We start from the raw sequence: 23938 nt of genomic DNA, 5'->3' as shown, positions 1-23938 counted from the left end.
AAGATTTACACCAAGATCTTCTTAGGTTATGAATAAAACATAACACAACATATTTGACAATAAAAACAAAATGTTACTTTAAAAAAATGTGTAATTAACCTAAATTTTAGCGTATGTTATTGACGTGAACCAAAATTGTTGATGGTGTTCCAAAGTTAGGGATTAAAATCATTATTTCAAAAAATTGGGAATGAAAACTACAATTTTAAACAAACCATACTTTAAAGTTATTAAGTAACACCCAATATCGTCCATTAGTTACGGGTCTCAATACCTGTGACAATATAGGGGTAGAAAAAGGCCCGTGGCTTGCAAGAATTAAAAATCGCTTCCCCGGTCTTTGTTAAACAAAAGAGTTAACCATATTGGCACAAACCTTGCTGGTTAGAAACCAAATTTAAAACTTACTCTATAAAATATATGTGGCTGGGAGTTGGGTTAACCATATAACCCAAGTGAAACCCGAATATCCCTTCAATACCAAATAAAACGACCCATATAACCCAAATATATTTGTCAGGTCGTATTAATCGCACTTGGGTTTTCCGAACTTAGCAAATTAAAATCAAAATTTAAATTGCAAATTATAATATTCACTGCGAAAAGTACAAAAATACAAAGCAATGATCCTCGCTTGATACATGGCTTCACATACATCATTAAATTGCAAAATGCTATCCACTCAAAAAAGTGTCATCTCTAGTCCCATTTTCTCTTATCCATGTTTCAAAGTGAAGAAAAACATTAATGGAGAAACAAGAACCATCATCGTTTCAATGGCTAAAAAAGATGACTTTTCTCAAAAATCAACACCAAATATTTCACTAAAGATCGTTTCTCAAGCAGCTGTTGCTATTCTTGGATTGGGCTTCATTGATGCTGGGTAATTTAATTAGCTTACCGATATTTTATTACTTACATTAAATTGCATCATGTCAAAACATCAACACACCATTTTTTTAACCGTCTACGACCAAAAGTACTTTAAAAATTTATATTGTACGATACATATGTTGAAATAGATTTGATAGTGTATAATGGTATAATATGATAGAGTAAAAAGCGGGCCCCTGTCATTAATAATCTGGTCGGGTTACCAAAATAATGATCGGGATACCAGGCGCCATAAACAATCATAAGCCCTTTTTTTCAAGAAAACAATCATAAACTTGTAAACACATGCCTATATTCTGTCAAGTGCTTGAAAATTAAGTACTAAACCTTCACCAAATTTATTGTATGCATCAAACTAGTGTTGTTATTGTGTATATTCAAATTCTAGATATTTGCTATTGCTTGTTTTTAGTAATAGTGCCATATAGTGTATTGTTTTTAGATATATAATCAATGTATTCGGATCAAGTGGTATAATTCTTGACGTAAATATAGGTCACGAGTTTGACTTTGTCCCCAACTTCATAGGGTGATACCCATAGAGGCAAAGACAAGTACTCGTTGTCTGAGACCGGTCCTTAAAAGAGGATGACAAACAACAACAACAACAACAACCGGTCTTTAAAAGAGGATGGGTTGGGTCCAAAAGACTACAGGGTCAAGGTTTATCCACCTATCTAAACCTAATCATTACAAATGTATGTATTCGATGGAATTTTTTACTACGTAACAACTTACATGGATTACAAATCGGCAAAAATGTCACTGAATTTATACAATAACAACATTTAGAAGCTGGTTACACGTGTTTTATGTTGGATATAAATTAGTTTTGTAGTTTTAAATACTCTTCTTCTAGCTTTAGAGTTCATTTGACCTTTTTTTATTAGACTTTCACAAAATCTAATACTGTTAAATGTTATTGTTATGTTGGAACTCTAGATATAGTGGAGACTGGTCAAGAATTGGAGTTATCTCAACAGAGAATGAAGAGTTTCTCAAGACTGGAGCCTTTTTTGTTGTTCCTTTGTGTTTATTTATCATATTTTCCATCTCCATGACGGATGATGAATGAGTTAGATTGGGGTTATTTCCCCATACATTATATATAGATTTTTACTATTTTAATTACACGTATATTTGAATATCAGTAGACTTGCTAATTCTAGATGGCATCAATACTGTTAACCCCAACCACCGTCAATCCCTCGTTGCATGTAGTAACTGAATTTTACCTGCCTCATCCCGAACCACCGTGACCTCTTGAAAAATGATCTACCATTACGCATTGTGCAGATTCGATTTTAATATTAACCACAAGGGGATGACACAACAGGTATTGCTAATTTATGTTTTGGGTTATTTGAGTATTTTCGTTGTTGGTATTTTGGTTTTGATAGGAAGAGAGCTATGAAAAAGTAACTATAATAAGAGTGCTGCAATAGTTATTTATGTATCGGAGAGGTGTAAATTAGTGAGCTATCTTCTACCAAAAGGCTTATAAGTTTTAACAATGTTTGTTATGTTATGCAAAGGATATTTGCTAAACGTAAAGTGAGTGTCAAGTAAACGAGCAAGGACTGGATAGTTACCTTACGAGAATTCTACATTGAAGGCCCATATGCTTACACACAGATAGCCCATGCACGCATACACACAGATTGCCCATACAGGCACACAGATGGCCCATACAGGCATACACACAGAATGCTCATACAGGCGTACACAAAATCATACAATACCCACAAAATAAACTCAAGTTAACTGATAGTTTACTGGCCAGGCACATGGCCATCACAATTTCCAGAGAGTTTTGCTTTTAATATATTTGACCCCCATTAGTATGATACATACAATAAAGAACAAGGTGTCACATTTAGTGCAAGATAATGTGCCTGTAATTGGGTGAGGACAGGATACTACGAAAATATAGGTCAAGATAATTCACCAACAGATACAAGTTAACCCATCCGTAAAACAAGATAATCTGCAATGTGTACTGGCTAACCCAACAAGATAACCCAACGAGAATACAAGATAACACTATTACTGGAATGACCCAAACACAAAACGACATAATTTATGTACTTCTAATTTTATTTTTTTTAAAATTTCGACATGACCTTGTCGTAATGTCAACAGCCAAACCTGTAGAACATCTTACCAAGTATGTGAAAAACTATTTCAAACATTTTGAAAGAAACTTTTACTTTCATCCTTATTAAAAGTGACTAAATCAACTTTTGCCAACTTCATTTGACATACATATATACTTAGCTACTTTATAATAATAATACAAAGCTTTAGACATAAAAGCATCTTCTTGACTAAAAGACAAATGATATCAAGGGCAGTTAACCAAAAAGGGATTTCTAACTTCAATATAACATTTTAGCATTCTAACTTTACTCGATTACCAAACTACCCAAAACTATCCCAAAGCTTGCTATTTCACTTCCAGCTAGCTAGTTGATCTTGACATTATCTTGTGATCCACTTGAGCCTATAAGATGGAAACAACTAAAAGAATAAGCACTTTCGCTTAGCGAGTACAAAATATAATTATGCAAGTTATGATCTTTTTCATCATTTTGGGCTGGCATAAACACAACAATGTAACATATAACTTAGTTCTAGCCAACTAACAAGCATATGGATCTATAGCTACTAATTAACTCTACCTGCAAGAACTTAATCAAATTCTTGTAGTCATAAACTCTACCTACAAGAGTCAAACAAATAGTCAACTCTTGTAGTCATGTTCAAACTACTTGCAAGAATTGGACATCGCCAACTCTTGTAGTCTAACTACCTACAAGAAATGGACAACGCCAACTCTTGTAGTCTAACTACCTACAAGAAATGGACAACGCCAACTCTTGTTGTCTAACTACCTACAAGAAATGGACAACACCAAATCTTGTAGTCATCTCTACATACATAAAATACTTTGTACTCACCTTTCAAACATTAACCTGCTGGACATCTTAGGTGACCCGGTTACAAAAATTTTATCAACAAAATTATAATTCAAGGTCACTTACATAATCAAGTTCAACTAAATATCATTCCTTTTTATTATACTTGGCTAGTAAAATTATCTTTTCTTTATAGGTTTTCCAACTTAATTATTATTAATACATAACCTCATCAATTCTCAAATTTCTCATTTTATCCAAAAATATCATTCTTAAATTTAATAACAACTAGCCAAAACAACAATAATAATATTAACAATATGAGCTTTCTTTAATTTCACTAAAATGATGTTAATAATAGATTTTATCACTTTGTAAAAAAATGTATAATTCAAGTAGCTAGTCCTAGTCCTGTATGTAAGAAATCTTGATAAAACTCAATAACAATATTATCACTTTTTACTAAATCATCTACTTTTCTTAATGACAAATATTAAAAATAATTACTAACAAAAAACAATATAATAGTACCTCTTCGATTAAACAATCACCATCTTTAACTATAGCGTGATAATTCACTAATACCTTATCCTTTTCTTCCACGAACCCTAACCCCAATCCTTCAAACTAAGCAAAAGATGAAGGGTTATTATTACTATAAAGTTGAGGTTTTAATTTGATTGATTTCTTTATGAAATTGCTAGATAAATTCCTTATCAAGGCTTGAATGTTTTCCTTTTTTCTTCCCTGGCTTTGTCTTTGGCTGTTCTCACATCACACACACACACACACACACGCATATCAGAGAAAATAGGAGCTTCAAGGAGTTGAATTGTTTTATTTTTTATTTATGGATAATTTATACTGTTAGTTACATTTTCACCCCTTATAAATTCTACATCAACTTTTATGAAGGACACTTTAGTTATCCTAAATAACTTAAAAATAAAATAACTTGATAAAATATTACTACCTTAAAAAAATGGGACGTTACAATTACCCAACATGATAACCCATCAAGATAACTAGGGGTGAGCATGGTGCGGTTTTTAGTTAAAACCAAACACCAAACCATTATGGTGGGTTTTCAAAATTTCAAACCATTTGTAAATGGTTTATAGCGGTTTGGTTTTTGGTTTCAAATGGGTGGGTTTTTTTTAAGCACTAGATCAACTAAAAACTAAAAAGCAAGATATTCAACTACATGGTTTATTCATGCAAATATTGAACTCAAAGTCTAACTCAATGTTCCATAACAAAATTCAAATGCTTAAATAATAATAATAAAAAAAAAACTATCAAAGTATCATGTTCAACTTCATAGCAACTATACAATATACGTAGTATTAAGAACTATCAAATGTTGATTTTGAGAAAACTTACGGCTAGGGTATACAATATATATACGTAGTACTTAATATGAAAGGCTAGGGTATACAGTATCATAAGCAATATGAAAGTAAATGGACTGACCCATTAAATCATCTACATCTACACTAAAGATATATATTAGTTAAATAATATTAAAATCTAATTTAGTTTAATTGATAATATATACTGCGGTTTGGTTTGGTTTTTTATATGCATCCAAGATCCAAACCATTAATTTGGTTTTTCTAAATACAAGAACCATAAAATCGGTTTTTAATTATGCGGCGGTTTTGCAGTTTGGCTTTTTCGGTTTTTTATGGTTTTTGTGGTTTATGGTTTGGTTTTGCTCACCCCTAGAGATAACCCAACATGCTAACCCATCAAAATAACCCAACATGAATACAAAATAACAAGCTAACCCAACAAACAATCTATAAATGGTCTAGTGGCATGAAGGCCCCTTTCCTCACAAGAGGTGACCACAGGTATTTAATTTCCACCTATGGTGGGTCTAGGTGAGTTTTCCCCTCCAGATCTTTGGGAGATAGGGGTTTCTCATCAAGGGGTTTAAATTGGGGATCTATTCGGCGAGGGAGCTCTATAGTACGGGCCCGGTTAAGACAACGTAAACTAGACCTTCCGATATCCGCGAGTAATTCACACCTTTCAAAAAAAAAAAAAGGCTACCTCAACAAGCATACAAGTTAACTTAGTAAGATAGCCCAACAAGCATACATGTATACCTATAGGTACGTGAAATTAAACCAGAGAACATTGTATTGTATTAGAATAATGTAATAAGGGTTACAATGGGAGTGGTTTATATAGACCACAATATTTCAGTCTAGTCCCTAAATTATCACTAATATCATCGACTCATCATAGTCTAATACGTGAGAATGTAAAAGCATAGGTATATAAATACATAGGTTTTGTCTACGACATAAAAACAGTAGAAGACAGTTTGAGTATCTTTCCAGCATGAAAGCATGAAAAAGGAGTACGAAACTCACCTGATAGGCTGATAGCTGTCAAACAAACAAATTACACAACTATTCTGACGAACACACGAAGCTCGAACTCCTTAATCTGTCAACCAGATAATTCCCTTATAATATTGTCACAAAGATTGACATGTGTAGTTAAAAAATGTTATCATTTTGTTTTAATCTGGAAATTGCCATTTGATATTTAATGGTGGCAAGTTGCAGCCATGTAGGAAATGGGTTCAACAGGTTATATAAAAACCGGTAATCAAATATGTTACGACTTCGAAGGGATGAATGGATCATACGTAGACAAACATATATCCAGAGACTTACCATGCCCTTAATCATTTTATTTTAGAAGTTTGATATTTTTATATTTTTTAAATGCAATTTGGTAATCATACTGAGAACGAATAACATGCTACAAAATTTAAATGGTGGACAAAAGAAGTCGAACCCAACCTGACCCGTTTTATCCAACTCCGCCCTCCATATATGTCCATTTTGTCACCTCTAATATCAGTATGGTTATATATAAGGTCAATTTTAGATGATTTTGACACCATGGTTCACTAGTTTTTGGGTCAATATATGGTCTTGGTTTTAATGGATTATGTGCATGCAAATCACTAAATTAATCATTGGAGAAATGTAACCAAAACCATATCAGCAAGAAAATAGGTATCATACCGATAATCATAAGTCAAGGGTTCCCAGGCTTCGATAAATCTGGCAGCAAAGACACCAACATGAATCTCTCCATCAACAGCCCTAATGAAAGATAATTAAAATGTGATTATTACTTATAAAGGAATAAGTTGTTCAATCAAATATTTAATCACAAGAAATGCTAAAATATGATGTTCAAGCAAAAACAAGAACCTAGAACTAGTTCACTGATTCAATTTATTTGGCTTCACTGGTGCGGTGCCATCTATATAATTCACATTTTAAGGAAAAATATCTCCTCATCCTCAAATATATGCAACAGTTCACTAGATTTATTTTTCAGTCAAGATGTTCAATTATTAGAAGATCTCCAAAAAAACTCGATTGTTCAAACAGCAAACTAGGATGATAAGGGAACCTTTTAGACAGAATCCAATGTCATTAATATTTTGTAAATTTTCCCTGATAAGGTGCAAATTTTGATGTCTTTACTTCTTAATGAATCTACTTGAGTTACATTTTATCTCATGCACGTCAAATAACTAAAACCAAAAGAGTTAGCTATGAACGAAACAGGTCAAATAGATTGAAAGTCACATATAGCCTCCCAAATCATATTATTTAAAGAATTAGACCATTACTTATATAATATCTATTTCGTAATTGTATTTAAAAATGTAATTAGTTATGATGAAATTAAAACAAGTGAATGAAAACTGTTTCAGGTTAAGCTAATCAGCCCCATACCAATAAGTTACCCATTTTGACCCACACCCATATGCAATACACTAATGATATAATTTAATGATCAAAACACGTAAAAGCCTATTATGAGGTACATGATACTTACCATTTTTCCAGATAACAGTTAGGATCGCAATTATGATGTAAGAAACGAGAGGTGTTCCCTTTATAAGTTGCGTCAATGGTGAAATCTTTTTGGATTTTACACATATAGAAGTTCTTAATTCCCTGGTGCTTCAAATCCCGAAGGCGCTTCTCACACAAAGCATCACTGATAACTGAAACAGTAAGTCGTCAGCTCGGTAAAAACTACCAAGAGCTAATAATAGTTTGTGGCAACTTTCTGCTGCTGGAAAAAAAAGTTTACGACAACTTCACAATAAAAAATAAACTACAAAAGAGAAATAAGCATTTACCTTCCCCAACATATTCTATAATGAATTCACCCTTTTTAATAGATTCAGCAGCTACTACACCCCAGCCATAATGTTCAGTCTACAAATTATCAAAAGTGAATAAATGTATTACTGTTGTAGAAATGGCAAGATGGTACCGCAAGCAGGTTGGGTGATTGAGAAAAACAAGTTTAGGTCAAAACAGGTAACTTTTGGCACTGCTGGGTTGTGTTGAACGGTAACACTTTTTGTCCAGAGGTGTTGAATTGATCGGATTACAAATTTGTATTATGTCAATGGTACTCTAGGTTTTTGAATACTAATAAAAGGTTTCAGGCATTAAAAGTACACTGTGAGCAACTGCTTAAGCTATTTTAAAAAACATAATTTTACCTGTTTGACCATTAAAGATACAACTAACCCAAATCGACCATTCATCAGTATATATGTGTCAAAATGAAAACCTTCAAAAGCTAGTATAAGTATGGCAATTTTTAACTAATAGCTTTTATAAGAAAGTTACCAAAACAACATTGATCTTTTTGTCTTTTCGGAAGGGCTTGTTTGTGCACAAGTCTGAACATCGACAAGCCTTTGAACAGCTTATACACTGAAGCCTGTTTAATCAAAGGTAATGTCGTAAATGGAAAAGATATATGAAGAATGTGTATCCTAAAATCAATAGGACATTGCAATATACCGATACAACTAAAATTACTGAAAATCCCAACAAAGCATAAAATCAGCTTGCTTTTGACAAGTAGGTTCTATCATATGATGCTAATATTACCCTAGTTCAATAGCTAGACGAAATACACCACAACATAACTCAATCACTATTTGTATCCCCAAAATTATAACAAAATTTCAACATTATTGTAGATCCACTGACACATAGTCTAGCTAGTTAACTTTCCATGAGTCTGTTGCTATCTTCTGTCTTATTTAGTTATGTGAAACTTGTGTTGCCAAGCATGAGTCTAACAAATACCTGCATACACAGTCATTAGTGCATGTGCTAGAACTGCAATCAGTGCATTTAGAGTTCATACTGGTTTCATCACGCGTTTTCTTGACATGGTATATGTCTAACTTCAGTTGAGAATGCAAGTTATTTGATAAAGCGATCAGTTCTATAATTTAGGAATAATGTGTGTAAAAGAATTAATAAAATGGGCACGAAAAACATGCCAAGGATACTGCGTCTGATATTCTCATACGGAGGTGGCTCCTGATTGTTTTCCATCATGACATATACTTCGAGATCATTCTTGAGCCGCTTCATAGTAGATAGAGGTGGCTCCACTTTGTTCACCATAGTGTCTTTTACTGGGCGATCAATCTTGAACTCTTCCACCATATATGGTAATGGTAAACGGATAAATACTTCCTATTATTGATAGCAGTAATAAAAGAGCTTCAATTAACAAAATAACTTATTTCGGTATTTAAAGGATAAACTTGTATGTAAAAGAATAATTTGCTGAAACACTATTTACTTTACACCCATAGAATGATGATGAAGAAAAGCATGTTAGAAGTCTCACCTCTATACTATTAGTTGGATCTGCAGACTGCTTATTCAACAAGATACATCAGTCCTGCCACTCAGCCTAATCAATTAAAATGAGGATCAACTAAGAAAACCAAGAGTGAAACAGAATAAGGAATGTAGCTTGATGCAGTTTCTTATGCTATCAAATGGCTCAAGAACAAAAGATTGATCGAAGATCGAAACCACAAATGTTTTCTTGACAAATCCTCAATTTTCTTATAAACTCAATAATAATCAACTAAGCTTTACAATAACCAAAGACCCTTATAAATATATCCTAAAACCAGTAAAATAGGAAATAAAATAAATAAAAGATAATCGCTAGAAAAAGACTCGATAATAATAGAAATTAATATTATTCAAATATTTAGATAATCTTGAATATATATGCTCCTGCATCATAGCTATTTCAAGCATCCATATTATAAGAAAGTTGAAGTTATTTTATTGACAAAGAAACAAAGATATTTCATATCATTCATATAAATAGCATAACCATGCTGATGAAAGAAGAAATTGACCTTTATTGGTGGCCAATCATCAGCATGCCTCCAACAGACCGTTTTCCAAGGAAATGCGGCACATTTGTCATGTGAAGCTAAATGGCATCTTGAACACCGCCGTAGATTATTTATCTTGTTGCATAAAAAGCATGCCTATGAAGGAAATAATGTCATACATACCACTATACCAGTATTATCACCAAAATGTAACTTATGCAGAATTTAAAACTCAATCTGAATTGTAGATTTGAGTTCAATCTCTTCTTTATTTTTTCATTTGTGAAAGAGGGTTTTCCATCTATTGTAGATTTGACTATACCAGATGAATTTTTTTGTTGCATAAAAAGCATGCCTATGAAAGGAATTGTGTTAAACATACCAGTATGATCACCTAAATGTAACTTTTATAGAATTAGAAACTCAATTTAAATTGTAGATTTGTCTTCGATCTCTTTTTCCCCCTTTTTCAAACGAGGGTTTTCCATCTACTAGATTTAAATGGGTAGTAGATGGAAAACCCTATATAATATTTTTTTTTTTGAATGATCAAATACAAAACCTTCGTATAGTGCATCAAAGAACAGAAAAATAAATAAATAAAGGCTCCCTATTTCAAGATGAGCATATTTATTGTACAATCACGTCATGAGATACAAATACATTAGAGAAGGATAATATGATTTCTAAAACAACTAGATGTATGTATTTTAACAAACAAATAACTCAAAGAAGAGAGAAGAGAGAAAATTTTACATGTCGAGGACACTTGAATGCTTCAGACGGTAAAAGCCCAAGCAAATCTCTTGCGCATTTCAGGTGATATAGAGCTTTACAATCACGAACTACACATGCTTTCTCCTCTCCTGGATAAATTACACTCTCGCAGACAGAACACTCAGGCTGAAATGGATTATATAAATTATTGATCAGATACTAGGATAATCAACATATATCATTGTTCTACATAAAGTGATAAAACAATATATAATACGAATCCAAATTGTCATAACTCAAACTTTGACAGATCTTCAGGTGTAGTTTCTTGTATCTTTCTCAAAAACATAGACTAATAATATCTGTAAAAGCAACTTTTGGGCTCCCTCTAATCTTGGAAACTGAAACTTAACTATAACATACCACAATCATTATCTACAATATTAGGGAACTGTATGGACACGTTGTCTTTACACTCATCATCCCCGACGATCAGTTAAAGTGCCAAATCAGGTGGTTTCCATAAAACATAACAAGTTGCTTGTTTGTATAGATACTCGATTGGCAATTTCCAGGTGGTTTTTCTCTTTTGACTCATTTCTGGATTTCTTAATATACTTCTAATCTTTATTATGAATTTCCTGGATTTTGAACTAAACAAAAACTATCCCTAAACTAACAGACATGTCAAAAAGTAGTATTGAGAGCTTAGCTTTGTAAGCTAATATCAAAAGAACAAGATATATGGACAGAACGTCAACTCTTAGAACCAAAGCTAAAACCAGAGTTATATTTCTTTATACTTTCTCACATCAACAATACAAATCACTCAGACAATTGTCACCATGACGGCCTTACCTACCAAAAGCTTCTGTTATGTAGGACTGGTGGTAATTTACTTAGCTTTCAAAGACAAAAGATATTGTTTTCACATAATTCAAATTAAGATTCATGTAGCTTGATACAAGTGGTATTAAATTCATAACAGAGCAAAGTATACACGTATTACCAAAGAGTCTGTAATGTCTTCTGTGTTCTCTCTTCTAAACTAGCATGGTGCCCGCGCAAATGCGGCGGCGGTGACGACAATGTGGTGGTGACGGGTGACAGTGAGTGGATGGCGGTGACGACAAATAGTGTAGGCTATTAGGTTAGTGTAGTTATTTTAATACTTGAGGGACTGGTGGTGTAATTTATTTCATTAAGGGTATCTTAGGTATATTAGTGGAGATAATTAAATTAGTGAATAAAATAAAGAAGATGGGTAAGAAAAGAGTAAGGGTATTATAGTCATATTGCATAAAGTAATTTCAACATTTCCATAAATAAAGGGTGCTATTCTTTTTATATATAGGTATAGATAGTGCAATTTAATAAATGTTCGGCATATAAAACATAGTACTCCGTACAATGTAATTCATGTTCTGTCTCCTAAATAACTATACTATCTCCTTAAATTAAACATCAAAAGCGTGGCAACTATGTTGGTAACTTATATACTGCTACGGATGATACTACCAACTCCTTGATGTATTTATTAAAATAGTTATACTATCTTCAATTCCTTTTATGCGACAAAGCAAATATACAAACGAGAAACAAGGGGTATCACGTGAAGCGAACCCTAGCCACTAGCATTGTTACGGATCGAAACCATTGCAGGGTACGGGACTTGTCCCACGTCGGTTGTATGGGCAACCAATGTGGGGTTTGTATACCAAATGGGCTCTCTCGCCCATTAGACTTGTGTTCTCTCATTTGGTATGTAACACATTTAAAACCATAAAAGCCTAATACATGAAGAAAGCCTACTATGCTACTCCCGCATCCTGTACATATATAGAAGTATATGTTGCCGCAACTTCGAGCCTACGTCCCCCATCCGTCTGATAATCGCTTTCAATTTCCACTTCAGCATTGCCAACTACCAATAATGGTTGAGTACTTGAGTTATTAATCCTATCAAATCTGTTATTTAGGTTAATGGGTAACCTAAATACCACTAAGTAATCACATTACAATTATAGCTAATAAAAAAAATTATGATTGCAAAAAAATAGATATAGAAATGTATATATATATATACCAGTTTTGGAGCACCAACAAGGAAAGGAAGAAACAGTTTGGATTCTGGAACACCCGACTTGACGTTTTTCGCAGCCCAATCGCGTAAATAATCGTCTAAACATTTCGATTCAATCGTCTTGTTTTCGGAATCCTTATTGGATGAAGATATGCTAACAAAGTTTCCTAAATCAGCCATCTTTTTTGATCATCAGAATATATACGCAGTATATCTGTATCAAACCTAGGGTGCATTCTTAGAGTTTTAGTTTATAGGATGAACGAGGAGAAAACTTATGTTTTTGTATTGTTAGAGATTTTGATTATGAGTTTTTTATGATAATAAAAAGAGAGGGATGGAAAGGAAAAATGTGGGGTTTTATTCCATATTTGGCATAATTTGGAAAGATAAGTTATAAATTTATTAATATATCCTTCAAATTTTTATATGAACTATAATAATTATAGGACTATAAATGTAATATTACATATTTTTATCTTTTTTTATCTTTCTCTTTTAACTCAAGAATGTCTTTAAATCCTTTTATTCACTTTCTTTTCTTTTAAATGATAAAACTTAAGAATGCAATTTATAAATATAATTTTTTATCCTTTCTTCTCCTATCTAATCTTCTCTTTTCTTTTACTTTAATAAAAACTCGAGAATAGAGTCTAACACTGCATTCTGGGTAAGAAAGGAAAAGATAGGAAAGTTGTTTTCATTGTTGAGTTTTTTTAGACAAGAAAAGAAAAGGAATCATCGGAATCGGTAGACCAACGAGTGAGAGTGAGTGTAGATGAAAAATATAATTTCTTTTGTTGAAAGTAAAAAACTTAACGGGTTTTGGGTCCGTGTTTAACGGTGTATGGTCAAGATTAAGTAGACAACCTTACCCCTGTCAAAAATAGAGAGTATATTCTTCATTTTTATCCACTAAAATTCAAAAAAAAAACATAAAAAAGACAATAAAAAAAAAAGAGAGCGCAATGGAACACCCTCATTGTTTTCCCACTCAACCGGTACCTATAGGGTAAAATAGTGTGCAATCCGATGACCAATTGGTATTGTCAAGGTACACCGTATACACTTGTGAAAGAAGAAATGAAATTGTTTCCCACGTTATAAAATTCTTTCACATTTAATATAATGAGATTCTTTCATCTTTGACTTTTTGAGTAACCAAACACAATAAAGAATGGAATCCAATTTCAATTCTATTGTAATTTATTAAAATTTTTGAACCAAACGTGACCTCAAAAATTTTTTTGTTTGGATATTTTCCTTTTATTTGTGGCCTTAATCGGATAAAAAAAATTTACTATCCTAAGTTTGGAACACTAACTCGCATTTGGTTCGCAGAATGTTTTTTAAATGAATGAAATTTGATGGAATGGAATTTGATGGAATTGAATTAAATTCAATCCATGTGTTTGGTTGGCAAAATGTAAAATGAATGTTATTGATATATTAACTAAAATGACATATATATCCTTTGAATATATATTATATAATCTCCTTTTTTCCTTCACATGTCAACTTCCTTTTTACTCAGTCTTCTTTCTCAAAGACTTTTATCTCCTTTTTCCAATTTATCTTCTTTTTCTGTCCATCACATTCACACATCGTCGTCGGTAACTTCTCGCCATTTATCTTTTTTATCTTCTTTTCCCCTTTTATTTTCATTCTTTTCCCTAAGAAAAGTGAGTTTCTATTTGTTTTCATCATACCCACCTCGTGACCAACCTAAATCGGGTGTCGTTATGCACCATACCGACGGTAAGTGCTTGTCGGAATCTTGTTGGTATGTATCTCTTCTACCTCTTTTCGACAATAGCTCTGATTTTTGTAGTCATTATTGGTGTCATATCTGTATCTTCCTCTTGCCGGATAAACAGTGATTACATTTGGTGGTGGTGGTGGTTGTAGATGGAGGTTGAGTGGAGATGATATATTGCTTCAACCATTGGCGATCTGAATGTTACAGAGTAAAGAGGAGCAGATTTGTGATGGACTGATGGGTGTTATGTTTTGGTTATAAAGTGGGTAATATTGTCTTTTGGAGATATGTGTCTAATGGAATTAAAATCCATCAACATCCCCCTAGGAATGTAAATTCTGTAAATGAAGGAATCTTCCCATTCCATATAATTTGATTCATGTGACATTTGACAACCAAACACACATATGGAATGGAATCAAATTCCAATTCCATTAAATTCCTTTAGAATCCGCGAACCAAACACGTTCTAAGAATGTTGTGATGGTTATTTCTGTATTGGAGAGATATACAAAAATGAACTATCTTTTACGAGAAAGCTTATAAGTTTTAACATTATTTGATTGAGTGTGGATATGGATGTTTGTTATGTCATGTTAAAGGATATCTACATTATTAACTTGTACATAAAGATTGTTATTTTAAGTGTAAAACAAATTAAGGATGTCTTAATCTGTTAATTAAATATTTTATTCTAAGAATACCAAGCAAATTCACAGATATTACGATTAATATGTCTTATGGTTGTAAGATCCATATGGAAGAAAAGTTTATAGTATAGTTTTCATCATACTCATTATCTTTTAACACTATGTTCTTGAGTTGTTTAAGAAAAAAAAAAGAATAATATAACGGATTATAAAATAAGTATTGTTGAGTTTATCTGAATTATGAAAAAAAATGAAATGAGAGGATTTGATAGAATAATTTTGTTTGATTTTGTTAAAAAAAGAAAAAAACTTCCTATATATGGGGTAATTTAAAAGTTTTTTCTTCTTTTATAAACTAAACTTGAAAAAACAATGAAAATTTCTCAATTGTATGGATAAACCTTTGATCAGTTGTTCATTTTAAAGTAAATAAAGTGAAAAAGTAAAGTAACTCCCAATGCCGTCTTTCACGGGTTTTGGGTCCCAATACCGTCTTCGACAGTCTATGAGGGAGGTTGATATGTAGACAGCCTTACCCCTACCAAAGGTAGAGAGACTGCATCCAGGTTCTACCATAGGTAGAAAAGGACCTCCAGCCTTGCTGGGCATGAGGATCGAACCCATGACCTCTGTTTCTAGAGGCATGAGTTCCAACCACTGATCCAACCAAGTTGATTTTAAAGTAAATAAAATGAATTAGTAACAATAAAATGTCATTTAGCTACGACTTGTTGTGTTAAGTAATATACAATTTTTTGGTTTTATTTTAATATAATAGATTATAAAGTATAATATTAAAAAAAAACTAACTTAACATAACAGTGATTGTCTCTTAAAATTCATCGGATTTTTTTCCTTTAGAAAGATGTGGGTCCCACAAGATGTCATTGCTAAATATCTTTTGCAACTCGCTTATAACACGATAAGTTGAAAAAGGTATTAGTGACAAAAATCAAATTTAGAGTAATGACTTGTTGCAAAAATAATAATCTTTTTGTATTTAACCCGTATAAAACTTGGAATAACATAAATGAAAAATATGTATCTCATAACTACCATGGATCTTTGAGTTATGCATCAACTTTGACATTTCGAGTCTTTATATTTATTTTGTTTCTGTTATTTGATATAAAAATCATATTTATGTAAAAACCATAACTAGGTTTCCAAAGAAATTTTGTTACTAAAATCTTCATATTTATTTTTTTGTTTCGCAAAGTGTGAATTATCTGCAAATCATATGTTACATTAACCAAATAAGCATTTAAGAGTTTCTTCAAACAAATTTTCACTTTAAATCCCACGATAAAAAAACTAACCTAGGTCATGACCATCCTAAATATATCGAACCCTAAAACCTTTCCAAAAGGTTAACAAGTCAAATGTACGTGTATTAAATGATTTAAACTATAAGTCTATAATCACATATATATTTATTAGTTTCATATATTATTTAATTTTTGTGCAAACAAAATGAAACTAGAAAGAGTAATAAAATGAATGTATTCTACTTTTAGCACACGTGCCGTTGCAATCTTGCATGTTTTTAAAACAAAGAAAACACTTGTATTTCGAAAAAAACAAGAAATAAAGATGTTTATAGGACCCACGCATTCATAGTTTCATGCCATAAAAATAAGGTCAATATAGTAATTTCGCAATCTCAAATTTCGTTATATTAACACGTAGCAACACAACACACTACTTCCATACTCAATATCCAGCTTTTCTCGGTTTCTCAGAATTCTCATACATGAATATGAATCTTTTTACATAGTATTATTATCATTTAAATAAAATATAATTTTAACAAAAACAAACTCAAACTAATTATGTGTTTCATTACATAAAATATTTATATATTTTTTAGTATATACATCATATCTCTAAATATATTTGTTGATATATAATTAATTAATGGTTCACTTCATGTCGTCTGAGAATAACAACAATGTCTGGCAATTGCCGGAAGAAGAAATGAGCACCTTGGTCGGAGATGAGAGTTTGATGTTCTTAGACGAACCCGGCCGTGAAGACGAACCGCTTCGAAAACGATGGAGACCATCTTCTTCTTCTTCTCAAATGACTACTGATGATCAGGTTGATGAATTCAATATTTTGCTTTATATATATTTATGAGAATTAATTGTTATGTATTACTTGTATTATATTATGTGTGTGTGTTATCTACTGGTTAACAAAAATGATACATTAACATTAACATAACTCATATGTTTAGTGATGACAAGTGGCATGGCCAGATTAAGAGAGAGAATGATATTCTTGTTTTTTCTTTATCATTTAGATTTTGTCATGTGTCATGATCTCTCAAGCGTTTCCTACTTTCATGAGTTGAGTTTATGTTTGGTGGTTGATTAATTAAACTTTTATTGTTTTGTTAAAGATTATGTGAACTGCATTACGATGTTACTATTCTTAATCTATATTTTTGTAAAAATAAAAGCGGTTAAAGTGAGAATAAAGGAAGGTTAGATTAAGTAGAATGTGATGGAGAGGAGGTTACTTTCTTTTTTAGCACTAATGATCAAAATTGTTATGTAATTTGATAAAATTAAATTTGGTTATGGTTAAAAGAAATTAAGTATGAAATTAATTAATTTTTTACTATTAAGGCGCGCAAATAGAAAATCATGAATATGGAAAAATATATTTGTTATAGTGTTGGCCATCTAGTCTAGTTTTGTATATTTTAGAACTTACCATATAGGGAATTGTGGTTATGTAACTATGTAAGATGGTTATTGTATTAGCTTTGATACATCCTCTTTATATTGGCAACAATACATGGACATTTTCAAAGCCTTTGATGTTTTTGCAGCAACTATTGATAAGGTTTAGCGGGATGATAGAAGTTATGAATGTACTAGATTTGAATTATTGAGTGCTTGAGGAATGCTTAATGCTCAAATGATAATGAAACTTTTTTCTTAAACAAAATTAATTACATTTTGTTTTTGAATGTCCAACACTACTTTAAATAAGACAAAGGTTGATATAGCTTTTGCTTATAGTCGAAACTTGATATTGTTGTATTAAAATACTTGTTATGATCTTTAAGTAATTATACATACATGCCAAGGGGTTGATGGCTTATTTGTAAGGTTTTTTACCTTGGGATTCTCAGCCAGCTGGTTCAAGCCCCACTCGTATTTTGAGGGTGGATTAAAGGGGGGGGGGGGTAATTTAGAAAGTCTTGTGTTCCATCATAGGCGGTCGTGTAGTTTAGGAAATGGGTTGGATATCTAACTGTTCTAAAAAAATACACACATGAGAGAATTAACGATTGTAAATATTAACAATTAAGGTTACAAAAGACTCTACTTGAGAAAGTGATTCAATAAAGGCACCGCTTCATAGTCGGTGGTCATAAGCGTCATTTTACAAATGAAATCGTATATGAAAAGACTATGTGGACTAATTAGTCAAAGCAACGTCACAAGTCATGTGAACCGCTTTGTGAGCGGTGTGACTTGTCATGGTTGTAGAATTAAGTTTACACGGAACATCTTACTAAAAGTAAAGAATTGCGTATCATGACATTTGTAGAAGGATCCTTGTCTAAGCTGTTGAAATTGTCGTCATCCGAAACCAACTTGTTCTATTTTAATTTCCTCATTCATTGTAATCTAATAGCTACTTATAGCTACTATAAATGGCAGATGTTCCACATTGGTCTTTCTGTAAAAAACTTTAAACTACTTACTTATACATATTAATAGTTACTTAGGAACTCTTGGTCTATTCATATAGCTATCCTTTAACTTGTATTAAAGACAAGTAGACAACAATTTATGTTAAAATGACTACGTATTAGCCTGATTGTCAGCTCCGCACATTTGTACCATTTTGATTTTGACTATAAAAGTAAATCATCTGCTCTTTGAAAGAGCTTATTAATAATTTCCCTCCATGGTTTGTACTTTCAAAATAAAGTGCTTATAGCCAACTATGACGTGACAGTTATATTAGCTTGTGACCATGTGTGTATGTCTTGATTAGGAATTGGGACTTAGTAACAACAAGCTTCCAGTCCCACAATATGAGTACAACCCACTCGATGAACCAAGCCCATTGGGTTTACGGTTAAGGAAGAGTCCATCTTTGTTAGAGTTGGCTCAAAGGAGGCTCAACGAAGTCAATAATGACAAGGCTGTTGAAAATCTTGAAGCAAGAACCAAGAGACGTTTGAAAGCAAGGACAAGGGCCAGGGCCTCTGGTTCCCTCGATAAGTTGAAGGCTTCTCATTTTCCAGCTTTACTTCTGAGAATCGGGCAATGGGAGGTATTTGAGTGAAATCTGGTCCTAATCATTATAATAGAAGTGACAATTTTGACCCATTTATTTATGAATGGGCTGAAACGCAATATGTTTTATCTCAAACGGCTCAAACGAAACTGGTAAAGATTTAGATTGTTATAATAGAAGTGACAATTTTGACCTAATATGTTTTATTCAAAGATTTAGATTGATGTAACATACAGTAAAGAAGCTGTTTGTGGGTTGACATTGCCCAAACCATTTCGACCCATACCAGCCATTTAAAATGACCCGTTTCAACCAGAAGCCATCATGATTCATTACCAGTCCTGCTAGTTTTTATACTTTCACTTATATATAAGGAGTGCAGGAATTCTTGAACACTTTTGATGTCAACACTTGTTTTTGTGGCAGTATGTGTCAAAACATGAAGGTGATCTAATGGCGAAATGTTATTTCTCAAAGCATAAGATCGTATGGGAAGTTCTTGACGGTGGACTGAAGAAAAAGTTTGAGATCAATTGGGCAGATATCATGGGTCTGAAGGCAAGCTGTGCATCTGATGGACCTGGAAGTTTGACTATTGTGGTAAAGTTCTCTTACTTTGTACTCTTGTATCGTGTAAAAATGTTAGCTTGGTTAATGGTGTTCACATTGTGTGTTTTATCGTCAGCTTGATAAGCAACCACTTTTCTTCAAAGAAATCAACCCGCAGCCTAGAAAACACACGCAGTGGCGGGCAACTTCAGATTTTACAGATGGAGAAGCAAGCACACACAGGTATTACTTTAGAAGCTCCTTGTAAATCAACCATATAGCTTCTCTCCTATTGTATCGGTAGAAAACGTACAGGATGGACAACAGGTCAGATGCTAACAGTATGTCTCTTTTACAAAATATATTAGTGATTCATACTAGATATGATTATATGAACTATTCAATAATGAAACAACTTCTTTCAATAAAACAACACGTAAGGTTATTAGCACTTGATAATGTCATGGGCTAATTTCAACCTGCTTGAGCCGTTAGCATTAAAATAGATCCCAAAGCAACTTCTGTTCACATAAATGATTTAAAAATTGTAGGGTAATAGCATATGGTAGTTAACTTGGTCAGTAAATTAGGACCGAAGTAGCTAACTCTTTAAAAAGCCTCACAAGTCCAATAGATAATTCAGCTCCTATGAGCTAATGTGTGAATAAGTAAAGGCTACCCAGATCACAAGACCCACTCCGTGTAAACTGTGAACAACTGTTGTTAGGTCTCAGGGACCTTTAAATAGTCATTTTTTATATTCATGTTTAACTCTACTCCGCGAGATGTACATAAGCCCATATGAACAGTGACTTATATGAGTTGAGCCAAGTCTTTAGCAAAATGGATCCGAACATATATATGACCTGAGTCGATCAATGCGAGGTCTTATATAAGTTGTGCCCTAGATTGAGCTTATCAAGCTCAGCAAGCCTCGGGATGACCCTTAGCCTACAAGTCTTTCATGTCACCAACGAGCGTGTGCTGATAACAAACATTTTGTGACATTAATTTGTTCTATAGAAAATGTGTTGAGAACAAACTTCTTTTTTGCTATTGTTTCTGTAGGCAACACTTTCTACAATGTGCACAAGGCGTGCTCGACAAACACTATGAAAAGCTGATCCAGTGTGATACACGGCTCAACTTTCTGAGCCAGCAGCAAGACATTGCTTTGGACTTCCCATATTTCCCACCGAAACCTTCTATTAAGGATCAGGATATATTGGGGAACAGTGACTTTAACCTTTCAGATATTTATAATATTGCACATATGGGTTCTCCATCAACTTTACATAAGTCCTCTTTATCAAAAACTATAGACCCGAGCTCTCTTAGCTTGATACCTCAAGATATGTCTAGAGAAGTTCATTCTTCTAGCTCAGGTACCGTTTCCACCAAGATATTTGATGTTTGGGTGCTTAATGTTATTAGTCTGCTTTAGAGGTGGTAATCTTGATCCCTTCACTTATAAACGAGTCAACGTGGGTTATGATTTATCTCTAAGTGGTCATGGGTAAAACCAGAAAGTTAGCTAAAAAGGAAATGGGCAGTGATTTCTAATAAAATGATATAATTTTGCAGACAGCTTTAGTAAAAAAGTTTTAGATTATGATTGAAATAATATAGTAAGCATATGACTAGAACAAAAGATTTGACAGTTTCCAAACCATTTTTTCTTCTACCAAAAGATAAACATTCTGGCGTGAGCTTGTTTTGACCCGTTACCCAACCCGCTCCTCACCCCACTCTTCATTGATGATATAGTAGATGATTGTTCCATACCAAAATTCTCAATATCTATATATTAGTGATGATTATCAATCATCACTAGTTGTACAAAATATGCTGCATCCTAGTTATACAAAATATACTGATGTGGACTACAGTATATGGTGGTACAATATCCATGTGGTTTCATTTTTCTGTTTCTTTTATCAGGTATGTCTACGGAAATGGAGGGACAAAAAGACATCGAACAGTTAAATGCACCCCGTCTCAAGCCAACCTTGTCGATATCCGATTTTATAAACTATGTTGGAAACAATCTTTCTGAGCAAAGGAATCTACCATTTTCCGATAGTGTTCTTAGCCAGGAAATTCCAAAAGACATGCTAGAAAACATTTCAGAGATCCTACTCGGTGACAGCCAACTGACAACAGCCTCAGATGAGAAGACTCTCATGTCACGAGTCAATTCCCTCTGCTGCCTTCTTCAAGATCGCCAAAAGGGTCATCAAGACGGAAATGTCCTTTCTACGCATGATCATAATCTATCCCTGCAGCAAGAAAAAAATGGCAGTTCCACCTCTGATTCTATTATAATGCCTGGAAATACGATTCAAGATGGTGCTAGTACTTCTTTGTCAGCTAAGCTTCCTCAGGATTACCTAAATGACAGTTCGACTCCTGGTTCCAGTCAGATAGCACAACAAGATGGAAATGCCAGTTCTAACCTCGAGTCTAATCCTATATCCGAGACTGGGACACCACTAGATGGACCTAACCAGGAATCGGGCTTGTCAAGAAATGACTCGTATGCAGATTTGGTGCATCATCTTCCCCGCATTACGTCTCTCCCTAGGTTCTTGTTTGACATTTCTGAAAATGGTGAGATATTGAAGTGAAGCGACTTCGTGGTTCTTTGCAGGGATTTGGAAGTGTTGAAATGAGCATTCATGAAAAATCCCGAGACCTTTTTCGTGTAAACGAATCTGTTTTCGTGAGATGATACCTGTTTATAGTCCAGAAGTTGTTTTAAGCAGGGTCCTTTATGTTGAGGAAACTACATAGAATAGAATATGTAATATATAAATATAGGCAAGTACAATACAGTTTCTTAAACTAAAGAATAGGTTTCTTTATTGAATAACTTAAAACTTTTTCAATGTCTATATTAGTATTGATTAATGTCTTTAGATACGATAATACAGTTGAGATCAAATATATGATCTGGTTGAGAACTGTTGTTATAGTTTGTCTGTTTTAAACTAAAGTCCCGAAGCACAACACCTTTGCAGTATTGTTGCTACTTCGTCGCTAAGCATGCAAAGGTCGTTGCTTACCCTATCGCGTCGCTAAATTATTTTTTTAAGTGTTTTCAAATTATTGAAAAACTATTTTCTTCATTTTTAGGTTAATTAATTTATAGATCATTTCTTTTTAGATAGTTACCAACGTACTCCTCCATGGCCATACCTTCTTCTTGTAATTAGACTCAAATGTTAGATCCGAACGACATCTCCAAGTAACCTTCACAATATACCCAACTTTAGTTTGAAAATAATAGCGTCAACTAAAATTAAATCTTCGTAAATTTTAACTAAACTTAATGATACTTTTCGCACAACGAGTGAATCTAAACCCAACTATTATTAATTCTAAAAGTAACATTCAATCTCCACACAATCGTTAACTAAATATTGGACACTTCAACTTGAATAAAAATTGAAAAAGTGAGTTCAATGAAACAAACTTAATTTTACAAAATACTACCAGTGAATAATAGTGATAATGATTTTTGGTGAGTTGCTTATGCCCAAGAGTAAATTGAAACATGTGGTGATTTGTTTTGTGACTAGAAATGATGTGGAGACCATAGGACGCCTCCCAGACACACCTCTAACGTTCTCTAAGCGTTATTTATAACCAAATTTTTTCAATTGCCATGATTGTTTCCGACAATGATGTTGAGTGTGAGCAGAAGCGTACTATGCCAAATAGTATTCACCATGTGCATATAGAAATCCAAATTTCAATTCTCTATGAACATATTAATTAAATGGAGCCTAAGTGATAAATGTTACTTTCACGTTTTTATGTTTATGCTTCAAACTTCCAAAACGTGATCATGGTGGCCAATTCATCTGATCAACATGA

The 23938-nt window shown here is 33.0% G+C and overlaps 3 protein-coding genes across 3 annotated transcripts; 2 read left to right on the top strand and 1 right to left on the bottom strand.

Moving 5' to 3' along the window:
- The first annotated feature begins 638 nt into the window (after positions 1-638).
- On the top strand, positions 639-2044 carry LOC122600518. Its single transcript, XM_043773249.1, has 2 exons — positions 639-883; positions 1837-2044. Exons 1-2 carry the CDS (start codon positions 642-644, stop codon positions 1967-1969), a joined length of 375 nt encoding a protein of 124 aa, XP_043629184.1. The 5' UTR covers positions 639-641; the 3' UTR covers positions 1970-2044.
- Positions 2045-3085: 1041 nt separating this feature from the next.
- On the bottom strand, positions 3086-13135 carry LOC122600232 (histone-lysine N-methyltransferase ASHR3-like). Its single transcript, XM_043772916.1, has 12 exons — positions 12839-13135; positions 10792-10938; positions 10057-10191; positions 9528-9554; positions 9181-9370; positions 8972-9068; positions 8504-8597; positions 8002-8080; positions 7692-7863; positions 6863-6943; positions 6197-6272; positions 3086-3397 (listed from the first exon to the last, which is right to left on the bottom strand). Exons 1-11 carry the CDS (start codon positions 13013-13015, stop codon positions 6236-6238), a joined length of 1236 nt encoding a protein of 411 aa, XP_043628851.1. The 5' UTR covers positions 13016-13135; the 3' UTR covers positions 3086-3397; positions 6197-6235.
- A 4026-nt stretch (positions 13136-17161) lies between these two features.
- LOC122601053 lies at positions 17162-22686 on the top strand. Its single transcript, XM_043773829.1, has 6 exons — positions 17162-17344; positions 19265-19546; positions 19937-20110; positions 20196-20302; positions 21128-21444; positions 22001-22686. The coding sequence occupies exons 1-6, from the start codon at positions 17162-17164 to the stop codon at positions 22684-22686; spliced, it is 1749 nt and encodes a 582-aa protein (XP_043629764.1).
- The last annotated feature ends 1252 nt before the right edge of the window (positions 22687-23938 follow it).

This window comes from Erigeron canadensis, chromosome 5 (assembly GCF_010389155.1).
Source record: "Erigeron canadensis isolate Cc75 chromosome 5, C_canadensis_v1, whole genome shotgun sequence".
Lineage (NCBI taxonomy): Eukaryota > Viridiplantae > Streptophyta > Magnoliopsida > Asterales > Asteraceae > Erigeron > Erigeron canadensis.
This window is presented reverse-complemented; position numbering and strand designations above follow the sequence as displayed.

Excerpts from the sequence above, each read along its gene's own strand:
- LOC122600518 (XM_043773249.1), top strand. The coding sequence starts at position 642 with ATGGCTTCACATACATCATTAAATTGCAAAATGCTATCCACTCAAAAA. Across the intron at positions 884-1,836 it reads TTGGGCTTCATTGATGCTGG|ATATAGTGGAGACTGGTCAA; the intron begins GTAATTTAATTA and ends TTGGAACTCTAG.
- LOC122601053 (XM_043773829.1), top strand. The coding sequence starts at position 17,162 with ATGGTTCACTTCATGTCGTCTGAGAATAACAACAATGTCTGGCAATTG. Across the intron at positions 17,345-19,264 it reads AAATGACTACTGATGATCAG|GAATTGGGACTTAGTAACAA; the intron begins GTTGATGAATTC and ends TGTCTTGATTAG. Across the intron at positions 20,111-20,195 it reads CTGGAAGTTTGACTATTGTG|CTTGATAAGCAACCACTTTT; the intron begins GTAAAGTTCTCT and ends TTTTATCGTCAG.
- LOC122600232 (XM_043772916.1), bottom strand. The coding sequence starts at position 13,015 with ATGGCTGATTTAGGAAACTTTGTTAGCATATCTTCATCCAATAAGGAT. Across the intron at positions 9,555-10,056 it reads ATGATTGGCCACCAATAAAG|TCTGCAGATCCAACTAATAG; the intron begins GTCAATTTCTTC and ends TTGAATAAGCAG. Across the intron at positions 9,069-9,180 it reads GTATGAGAATATCAGACGCA|ACATATACCATGTCAAGAAA; the intron begins GTATCCTTGGCA and ends AACTGAAGTTAG.